At 38.1% G+C, this 11,608-nt stretch overlaps 1 protein-coding gene across 1 annotated transcript; it reads left to right on the top strand.

The window, feature by feature from the left end:
• The first annotated feature begins 5,772 nt into the window (after positions 1-5,772).
• Positions 5,773-9,980, top strand: LOC128526906 (high-affinity lysophosphatidic acid receptor-like). Its single transcript, XM_053499119.1, has 3 exons — positions 5,773-6,140; positions 6,653-6,775; positions 7,635-9,980. Exon 3 carries the CDS (start codon positions 7,716-7,718, stop codon positions 8,829-8,831), a length of 1,116 nt encoding a protein of 371 aa, XP_053355094.1. The 5' UTR covers positions 5,773-6,140; positions 6,653-6,775; positions 7,635-7,715; the 3' UTR covers positions 8,832-9,980.
• The last annotated feature ends 1,628 nt before the right edge of the window (positions 9,981-11,608 follow it).

The raw sequence follows: 11,608 nt of genomic DNA, 5'->3' as shown, positions 1-11,608 counted from the left end.
ATAATTAAAACATTTATTTGCACTTAAAACATGTTTGAAACCTGATTTTACTTAAATCCATGTTTATAGGAATTATGTGAATGAATAAATTATTTACACAGTAGCCAGCATCTATTGCAAGATTATTTTATGTAATTTCTGTTCTTGGTGTTAACAATATTAAAGGTAATTTGATTCTTAACTGATAAATGTAAAGATTCGTTCATTATGTTGTTTCCCAATAGTTTTGGAGTTGAGTTATAGAAGTTAAGTGAGGTAATGTTCAGCTTCCTTAAACGGACATCCAGAGCTCTTCAGTAAGGAACAAAGCGTTTAGTGACCTGCTGTTAGGAAATTATAGAAATAATAATATAACAATAATAGAAAATTAATCAATGAATGATCAGTACAATGCAGAACCGTATGAAGCAGAGCAACTCTGAAGTTGATTACTTCGCTTAACCACAAACTTTAAAATTTCAGTTTCAGTCAGAAGTGTACATCCACTCATCATGAACCTGAATGCCACTGTGATATCGGGGTCTTAATTATTTATTTGAACTGGTCTTTTTTTGCAGGAGGAATCTTTTAATAAAAGCAAATCCCAAGAATTCGAAAAGTGTAAAGTAGTAAAGTGGCTTTAAAGAAAGCATGCCAAACCTCCACAATAGGTGTCGTTCTTACATGACACAACAAAACAAAAAAAAATTCACACAAGCATGAGGTTTGTACTTTAAAGTACAAATTTAATACAATCCAGAACAGCTCGTGGAACCCTGAGATGAGGGATGCCAAGTTTCAGAAAAGTTCCCACCACATCTCAAACCCTGTACAAACCCAGCTGCATTTTTACAAACATTTCCGATCTTTTAGGCATACAACACCTGAGCCTGATGTCAACTGTAACCTAGTAGTTTTTAAATTTTGCATCTGTTTTTAAGTTAGCTTGTTTCCAGAGCAAAGTAAAAAAAAAAGAACAAGGAATAGAAAAAATATTTATCTATTATGGTGTATAACAGAAATATATCTGCTATTCAGTTGAATTGCTCACTAAACAAATAATGGTATTAAGTTACATGCCTACTGGAAGTAAAGACATATTAGAAGGGGTGCACTAATATATCTCTTGCAGAAGAAAATAATGTTCAATGAATTCAACAGAACTGGTGAGTAAAAGAGTTAGATTAACTGTACATGGCACAGCATTTAACACAAATCAGCAGTCCTTCCAGATCGCCTTAGTGCCAACAATAGAGTGCTTTACATTTGTTTCCTGTAGAGTAAAACCAATTTATTCATCCATACTGCTTATCCTGTGTAGAGGGGTTCTGACCCTAAACCAGTAAACCCTGGGAACAAAGCAAGGGAAGCCCTGGATGCTGTGCAAATCCATTGCAAAGCCACAGACACGCACACACACACACACGCACACACACAAGAGTGCACTATAGGCAATTCGGAAACACTAATTTGCATTTCTTTGGACTGTGGGGGAAACCAGAGAACACAGAGGAAAACGACAAAGAGAAAATGCAAATTCCAAGCAAACAGACTGGAGGCTAGACTAGAACCCCCAACCCTGGAGGTTCAATGCAATCATGCTAACCACTGTGCCACCATGCCCACTGGAAATAAAATGATCAATGCTTTTTCAGACTAATAGTGATGGGAATTCTATTTCTTTCACAGAGTCACATCATTTGACTTAGTAAGAGCTGACTCTTTTGGTTCCCAAACACTTTATCACTCTTTGTGTGTGCGTGTGTGTGTGTTTTAATAGGCTGGAAAAAGTTGGAATTATTACTACTCTGATTCTTTTTCGTTATGTGTGTTATTGTTATGTAAAACCTTATTTTACTCTCTAATCAGCTAAATAACGTTACCTTGCATTGCATTTTGACAAAACCAATAAGAAGCCATGCATTCATTTTCTTGTGCATGTTGTCTGTTCTTTTAATAATGTCATTCATTTCCATTCGTTCTGATCACCTCTAATACACGACTAGTAGAGATGGGGCAAAAATCGATTCAGTTATAAATAGTGATTCTTTTAATAATTTTTTGATCTATTTATAATAAAGATGAACTGTTTGATCTGCCAGTGACCAGAATTGGCTTGTTTTGAGTTTGATTGGTCATGACCAGGGATCACACTGAGTTTGATTGGTCATGACCAGTGTTACACTCTAAAAATGCTGGGTTGTTTCTGTAAACACATCGTTGCTCTATGTCGGGTCAAATGAGATGTAGTGGGTTATTAACAAATTAACACCTGGTTGGGTTGTTTTGACCCAACAACTGGTTTATTCTTTATTCTCTAGTTTCTCCAAACGGCAGCCTGCAAAATTTTTAAAATATTACTGTTATTGTGTAAGTGTAGTTTTAAGAATTGTTTAAGCGACAATGTATGTGTGTAAAACATCAGCTCAAAACATCAGTCGGTTATTTAAGATAGCGTCTATTTAAAAAAAATGATTTGGGAGATTTGAGCTCCAGGCAGGTATTACAGGGCCCTGTGCTCATGGAGCCGCCCAACACCGCCTCACCTCGGAAAGAACTTCTAAAAACTACCGCTGGCTGTGATGTCTTTGCAGTGGTTAAAACAGCGGATTTATTTTATTTTGTGTATTTCTAAAAGGCAATCTTTGATATAATACGGTTATGGTATAATATATCCTCTGCGTTCCATTAGCAAATATACCCCGGTGTCCTTAAACCATCGAGTGTGCACTTCCAAGTCAAGGCTGTTCTTTGCGTTCTTGGAATTGAGACACGGCATGTCGAACTTTCTGGATTCTTCACTTCTGAAGTGAGGGACACGCCACTTAAAGTGCCACTATTATGCTTTTTCAAATATTTTCTTTCATGTTGTGTGTGAACATAAACTATCTGCACTATCTGTGATGCTGACAGTGTATGATAAATGAAGTTTTTGTCTATTAAAAAAAAGAATCGACTCACATTCACCTAAACGAGTCGTTAGCAAATCTATTTTTACTCTGTTACGGATCCACGTCACTCCGTAACATATTTGCATAATGTCCGCCCACGTTCTACGTCACGAACAACTTGCCCGCCATCTTACAATTAACGTTACCACACTCGTGTTAACGTGACCGAGCATTCTTGCTGGGTTCGCTTAAACACACATCACACACACACGCACGCGCGTGCGCAATGTGTAAGTCTACGGGAAAATTAATGAGTAGTAATGGGGGCCAGCGCTGCCGTTATTTGTTTGGACGAGAGAAGGAGAGATTGTTGTAAAGATTTTTTAACCGGATTATCTTTGACTGGACATATTTCCCGGACTTCTCACCCTCCGTCATCGGCCTCTCTGACTTCATTACCCCGGTGAGACCGAACCATACTCCTCTAACACACATACAATAAGCACGGACTTTAGACATTTTCCACTTACTCGCACACATACACATACAGTTTATTATATATAGTTTGTAAATATTGTTTATATATTTGTTTGGTTGTGGTGCACCTTTTTCATTTACTTTATTTAGTTTTGTATAATACACTTGTTTGTGTTTGTCCTTTTTGCTCACCGGCCTTTTAACGCAACACCAACACAAAGATAAAAGACCTCTCGATTTTTGTAGCCACTAATATAAAATTAGCTGGTCGTTACACGGTAAAACCAACGCCATCTTTTCTATGTATTGACGGGTCTCCAGAGCCGTCGTTCAGTTATGGTAATGGGCGTTTCATTTTCCGACACACGCTGTAGCGGTAGACCAATCATAAATCACCGCACCATCTGACCAATCACAGCAGTGAGGGCTCACGGAAAGGAGGGGTTTAGACAGACTGAATCTTCAAACTGCTTCACACAAGTCGTTTACGAATCATCTAGAACTGGGGTAAAATTAAATCTATTTTTGGAGAAAACTAAAGTGTTTTTTGACCTTGCATACATGTAAACCTGTTTTAAAAGACTCATTAAGCAATATTAGCTACCTTTAAAATGGCATAATTCGGGCACTTTAAAGCTTTTCAGTATTTTGTGGTAAGTTAATATGAATTTTTACCTAAATTTTAAATGTTGTAGTTGTGGTAGGAGCAAGTTAATTTCCATGTTCATTCACTTTTCTACCGTTTTAGTCGCACACTGTTTTATATCCCCACTAATATGGGGGTGTGGGGAGTTCATATTTTTATATTCTGTGTTAATAGTCGTCTATACTGTATTTTATGAGAAAAGTGTGTTTGTAGCACACAAATAATAATTAAAAATGTTTTTACAAAATTTAATCTTAAATGTCATTTTAGGTAAATTACTAGTGATCTTCAATAAAGTTGTGTGTGGAAAGTCTGTTGGCATATTTTATAATATTTTAAAATTGTCAGAAGAAGCAATTGTTTAACGACAGTCTTAATATGTCTTCTGTTTCTGTCTGTTAAAAAAAACTGGTTGTGTTATTTTGGTGAACTTTCTGGATTTTTTACTTCTGACTGGATCATGCTCGGAGCACTCAGTATTTTATGGTAAGTTAATGTAAATTTACCTTATTATTTTATTAAGTTGTGGTGGTATTTGGTGGTAAAATTATGTATTTTTGTATGTTGACGAGAAAAAAACGTTTTGCAATAAATACATATGTTACTGTACGTCCTTAACAAAAAAAAGCTTGAAGTAAATGTTAGTTACATTGCAACACTAATGATGGTCATGGTAATGATGTGGGCATTATAAGATTTGCATTGAAAACTTCTACTGTATATAAAAAGTGTTTAAACATTGTATTAAATGCAAAAAAAATGCAATTTAAATTAGATTTACAGGGGCCTCTTGTTTTTATTGTTTTACAGAGTGTTTATGTTACATTTATCTTATATTTAACAAATGGTCACCTTAGGATTGCATGGTTTTGTCTGACATTTTTGTCAAAATTGAGTTTTTCACATTTTCTTATTTTGTGATGATCTATTTAAATTATGTGAAGTTGTTTACATTTTGGGATTTTTGTGAAAATATATATTATTTTTAAAAACAAGTGGAATGTGTCAACCCAGCATGAGTGTTAATTTTACCCACTGGTTGGGTCAAATAACCTAACCCAGCACTTTAACATTTAACCCAGCGAGAGTGTACATTTCTAGAGTGTACATTATCAAAAAATAGTCTCCACTCTTATTCTAGTTTTAAAAACTGCTATCACTAATTAGTTGAAAATCGCGTATGATAGAAGCGTGAGATAGAAGCACCACATGCTCTCAGTCACACAACCTACGCGCTTCGTTTTAGGCATTTTGCGCATTCTGGACTATTTATACATTTTCATCATGTGTGGTAATACTGACTAATATGCTAAATAATAATTGTGATGTATAACAGAGATATGTGCTATTCAGATGAATGCCACTCACTTGTATTTGAAGTAATTTTGTATTGTTTAAATGCTGGGTTACGTTTTTAAGTGAGAAAATTAATATTATAAGGAAATTAATACATTTAAGTTATAATTAGACTTTTTTAAGGTTAAAACAAAATCGGGTGAATATGCAATATCGAATCAAGATATTTATAAAATCGCGATAGATTAAAAATCAGCACCAAGGTATCGTGATAACATCGTGTCGGGAGGTGACTGGTAATTCCCATCCCTAATGACTACAGTATGAATCACAGTGTAAGGGTAACAGAATTCCCTTTCCTGGGGGGAAAAACGACTCGTATATACGATTCGGTTCTGAGTCTGTTCAAAGACTCGACACATCCGTGTTTTGGGCACAGCGAGTGTTTCACTGCTGAATCAGGCATGCTAGAGGTAAGAAGAGATTTAAAAACATAAAACATAAATTAGTAAGAACGCAGAAAAGTATAGGGGGTATCTTGGTGGTGTAAGAACTAGTTTTTGCCGGTCAGAATGTAGGTAACGGACCCGGCGCGTGCGCGCATCCCCTTTTCCTCGCGCTGCAGCCTGAAAGCACGCGCGTGCCTGTTGAGGAATAACAGGAGGAAGAAATGTCTCGCGCGTCTCTACGGTTTTCACGTGTACGTTATGTTAAAACGGCACGGTGGAAACAACGCGCTGTCTGACGCCGAGCCTGCACCAGCCGCCTGTCGCTTTGTTAGAACGTGAGGGAAACCAAATGCAAGCCGAAGACTCTCATTTCCAGATCACGTCACGCGCGAGCCGACACAGGTGAGTGTTAATACTAAAAATGTACACGTTTACGTCTAACACATAATACTCTGGTATAAAATGTGTAAAAGTAGCACACCGGGACCGTGTGTGTAATCATTTTGACACACTGTTTACACTGCAGTAGTGCGGTTTTGTTCCAGGTTCTAGCCATCGCTTGTTTTCAAATCTCGCGAGACTTAGAAACACCACAAACGGTCATAATACAGCTTAAAACGTCTACTTTATTGATATGTCTCATTCAGATTACTTATATTTGTACAAATGACTTTGTCTAATTCAGTATTTTTTTCTGAGACTGAGGTGTACTACTTGTCCCAGCCTCCAGCTATTCAGCACTATTTTTGGAGATTTTCTCTCTCTCACCCTGAGAGCTCTTGTTGCCATGGAGCTGCTCTCCAGTTGCCTTGGCAGCCAGAGACAGGAATTCAACACCTTCATTCCTTCATGGCACAAAACCTTCTTATTTATTTTTGTCTCTGTTCCTGCTCCTCTCCCCTTTGTGATTTCAGAGCTCAAACTCTTCTTCTGAAGAGGACTCTGTGTTCTCCGATCATCCCCCATGATGCGGGTGTGGATCAGCGTTATCACAGAAAGCCCACATTGAATCGGTTATGGAACAAGCCACCGTCATGGTATGATCGTACAACATACATAATAGAAATATGTCCATTGTATGTGTGTGGAGGCGGCATGGGGGCCCAGTGGTTAGCATTGTCACCTTGCACCTCCAGGGTCAGGGTTCAATTTCAACTGGATGCAGTTTACCATCATTCACTTTATTCAGTGCATGTTCACCCTGTTCTTGGTGGATTTCTTTCGGATACTCCAGTTTTCTCCCATAGTTCAAAGACATGCACGTTATATAGATAAGTTATATAGATAAAGAGGAGAGTGTATGTGTGTGTCAGCCTACACAAAACATGGAGAGCACTTTTTTTTTTTTTTTGCTTTTGGTAGCCGTAAACAAACGTCTGGCAGATTTTTAGTCATCTTGGCAGGTAAGTTTGTTGCAACTCGTTTTGATGTGTGTTTGGGGTCGTTGTCCAGTTGAAACACTGAATTCTGTCCAAGATTTAAACATCTAGTTTTGATGATTTAAGGTTACGTTGAAAAATTCTAAAAAAGTACTTCTTTGTAATTTGTGCAATATGTACGAGTTCCACTGGCAGCAAAACAGTTCCAGAGCACGATGCCATCACCACTATGCTTAACAGCTAGTACAGTGTTCTTGGGGTTAAATGCATTTTGCTGCATCAACTGGTTGGGCTGTTCCAGACCAAACTCAAAAATTGAATAAGAATTCTTTCTTTGTCAGTTGTAATTGATTGTACTTTAGCATTGGTAGAGTGGGATAATTTTACTTGCTACAACACTAATTTATGTCATAATGCCTTTACATTTTTAAACTCCAAGCAATGTTTGGTGTTTGTGTGTGCATGATAATCAGTAGTACCTTCTCCCTAAATTTCAAACTCTACTCTTCTCATCTAGATGCAAAAGGATGGTAGGCAAAGAGAAGAAAGCCGACTGGATTAAAGTTGTGCCTGATTTCCAACTCTTATCTTCACCATCATGATGGTCTGCAACAGCAGTTCAGGATGTGGTCTACCAGAGCATCACACACTCAAATATGTAACAAATGTCACTGGGCTTCAGGAAACCACAAACTCCACTTTACCCATTAGTCTGAAGGTCGTCCTGTCTGTTATAATGGTAGTCATCATCGCCATCGGTTTTCTTGGGAACGCCATCGTCTGCCTCATAGTTTATCAAAAGCCGGCGATGCGTTCTGCTATCAATCTCTTACTAGCCACGCTGGCATTTAGCGACATCATGCTCTCGCTTTTCTGCATGCCTGTGACTGCTGTTACGGTGGTGTCCGATGAATGGCGGTTCGGACCGGACTTTTGCCGCATCACCCTCGTGCTTTATTGGCTCTTCGTTCTGGAAGGAGTGTCCATCCTGCTGATCATCAGCGTGGACCGCTTTCTTATCATTGTGCAGCGGCAAGACAAGTTAACACCGAGTCGTGCTCGCCTGCTCATCGCCGCCTCCTGGCTGCTGTGCTTTTGCTTGGCTTTGCCTGCTGCTGGCAGCGTGCCAACTCTTAAAGCACCACGCTGCATTTTGGGATACATAGAGTCCCCTAACCGGGGCTACACACTGCTGCTGGTCAACGCGGTCTTTTTCGTGCCTGTGAGCGTCATGCTCGTCTCCTATTTGCGCATCCTAAACACAGTGCGTCGAAACGCCTTGCGTGTCCACAACCACACTTTTCCCAGTCCTGAACATGGAGGAAAAGTAAGTTTGCCGGTTCTACGGCGTCCCCCACAACTCAGCGTGGACGTGAGCTTCAAGACCCGGGCCTTCACCACAATTCTTATCCTTTTTGTTGGCTTTGCTGTGTGCTGGCTGCCCCACACGGCACTCGGCCTCTTGGCTGCTTTCAATCAGAAGTTCTACACGAGTAACGAGTTTTATGCAGCAAGTGTTGGAGCACTGTGGCTCAGCTACATGAAGGCAGTGTTTAACCCTGTGGTGTACTGCTGGAGGATCCGCAAGTTCCGTGAGGCCTGTGATGAATTTGTGCCCAGGAGCTTTAGGCTGCCCAGGCTGAGGGCACGCGGTGGGCCCAGGGTTCGTCCCTGCAGCATCTATGTCTGCGCTGAGAGCCAGTCAGCCATGTGATGCTTTGATAAACATGATGGTACATAAGACTTTTATATCTTCAGTAACCTCTTTATTCTGGACAATGTAAACAGAGGATCTGGATCCTATTACTGGAACACTGTGTGAAAAATGGTAATTCATCATGGATGGGACATATTGCACCCATAATGACACTCTCATCATAAAATACCTAGGGGCGATTTATCTTAGCCTGTCCCCTACAATGTGTTGTTAAGACAGTAAAGAAAATCACACACAGGAAAAACACCATCCAAACAGAAGCTGAACTCAGGATTGAACTGGGCAACCTGGAGCAGTGAAGTGTTACACACAATCAGATTTTATAAGCCAGATGTTACACAATAAGCTGTTCGTTTGTTTGTTTTAAAAACTAAGCTGCTAAAAAAATTACTGACCAGGTAAGACTTATTCAAAAGCATCACAGTACAAACACATCCTGCTTTTCCTTCTTTTTAAACATTTAAAAAACTGATAAACTTTTAAATCTGGACTTTATTATTTTTTTTTTTCAATTTTGAATATTTATACCAAACTTACAGATGGACAAAAACATCATACTGAGATACTTGAAGATGCAACTACGAGATTTCATTTTTAGAATTTAATACACAGTAAATAAATAGTTTTATGATGAGCACATTCAAAACAATGGAGCCACTTTATAAAATTCTAAGGGGGCTAAGTGCAAAATGACAACTGTACAAAAATTTATGTATACTATCAATATTTTGAAAGTATGTTACAAGTCTAGAGGTTTACATAATCCCTTTTTAAGGGTGATATATTTTCTCATTTTACAGAATTATACTATTAAGTGTATATAGGAAAAATGTCTTTCCAAAAAAAGTCACCATTTCATAAGGGTCAAATTACTGGGTTATGAACCCTTAACACCTTATAGGACCTGGTGGGATCGAGCTGAACCACTAAACCTTGTGGAGTAAATGTGATTAGAAAAAAACATAGATGTTCAGTTCAGTTTTATTTGTACAGTGGAACCTCGGATGACGAGTAACGCGGTTTATGAGTGTTTCGCTAGACAAGCAAAGATTTTTAATAAATTTTGACTTGAAAAACAAGCATTGTCTTAGTTTACGAGCACCGAGTATCATGTATCATGCATGCGCTTCTTTTTTTGACACCTAGCGTCACGTCATCACAACTGAGCCAACGGTTTTTCTTTCTCTTGCGGTGTGGAATTGCCGACCTATCGTCTCCCCTGCTGGGTCTTAGTGCTTGCAGAGTTTTTGAGTGTGCATGTGTGTGTAAGGCTTTCTCGGCTCTACAGCCCTAATTCTCTCGGCTTCAAACACAAACTCTTCTCTGTCACGACTGTTTTCAAAGGTGAGGAGCTAGCTAATTTGTTTATTTTTGTTGTTGCTTTACAGCAGTGAGTCCAGTATGTGAGTGTGACTAGCGATGTTCCTTGCTAACTTTTAAACGGTTTTAAAAACAATCTCTCTGTTAATGTGTGTGTGTGTGTGCGCACATTACACACACACACACACACACACACACACACACACACGCACACACACAGCGCCTGCATGCACAAACGGAAACACTTATCTGTCTGGATTTATTTTTACGTTTTTTTTAAGGGTAAAGTGCAGGTTAATTTGTTTTATTTTTACTTTATATTTTGTGTTAATTATTTTTATGTATTTATTTTTTTGGGCTGTAGAACGAATAATTTGAGTTTCCAATATTTCCTATGGGAAAATAAAATTTGGTTTACAAGTGTTTTGGAATACGAACCCACTTCCAGAACAAATTATGCTCGTAATCCGAGGTTCAACGGTATAGCGCTTTTAACAATGGTATATATATATATATATATATATACACAAAAGTGCAAAAGTCTTAGGCACTGTATTATCTTTAGCACATATATTACAGTATGTCTGTATCATAACATACAAAACCATACACTATTTACAAACATACTATAAATAAATAAAATCACAAAAGAATATTTGCATGCCTTTAAAGAAAGCGGCATATTGCATTCTAGACCAGTTTTTAGATGGGAAAAACCCTAATGTAGGCTCCTGGGCTTTGCTTGAAAATATAAAAGAGCAAGTGTGAAAGTTACCAGACTCTCAGAAGATTCTCCAGTACGCTCTGTAAAACCACCCAGATGTTAAAACTGCACAAATCTGTATCTAACACTACAGATTTTTTTTTTCAAGCAAAGGGTTTTCACTTAAACTACTGACTGGGTTTATTTTTTATAATTTACTAATTTTAAGGTATGTTTGGAAATAGTAAGGTGGTTTTATATACAATAATACAGACATTTCTGATAATATTGTTTACATAATAATACAGACATGATAAATATAAACTTTGTACTAAAGATCATATAGTGACTTTTGCACAGTCATGTTAAAAGTTAGTGCCCCCTCTAATTCTATGTTTTTTTTGGGGGGTAAAAACATAATGAAAAATAAGGCCAAAAAAATAAACTTGCCCAGTTTTCCCTTGTGCTGCCTGTGCAGGTCTGGCCCCACAAGACCTCTAACGCACATAAGCCTCAGTGTAATAAGTGGCTCTGCATAGCTTTATTGATGATTTTTATTAACCTCTTGACCTCAGTCTTTTTCCTGGGTGCACTCACTGCCTACGTCAAGTCTGGCACAGCCTTAAGGATATTTCTTCCTTTTGTTTTTGATTGCCATTTTCTTTAACAATACACCAAATTGGTTTGTCCATTTGTTTGGAAATCAATATTATAAAGACAAATTATAGATTTTTATTTTTATTAATATACT

The sequence above is a fragment of the Clarias gariepinus genome, chromosome 6 (genome assembly GCF_024256425.1).
Source record: "Clarias gariepinus isolate MV-2021 ecotype Netherlands chromosome 6, CGAR_prim_01v2, whole genome shotgun sequence".
NCBI classification, from domain to species: domain Eukaryota; kingdom Metazoa; phylum Chordata; class Actinopteri; order Siluriformes; family Clariidae; genus Clarias; species Clarias gariepinus.
This window is presented reverse-complemented; position numbering and strand designations above follow the sequence as displayed.

Excerpts from the sequence above, each read along its gene's own strand:
- LOC128526906 (XM_053499119.1), top strand. The coding sequence starts at position 7,716 with ATGATGGTCTGCAACAGCAGTTCAGGATGTGGTCTACCAGAGCATCAC.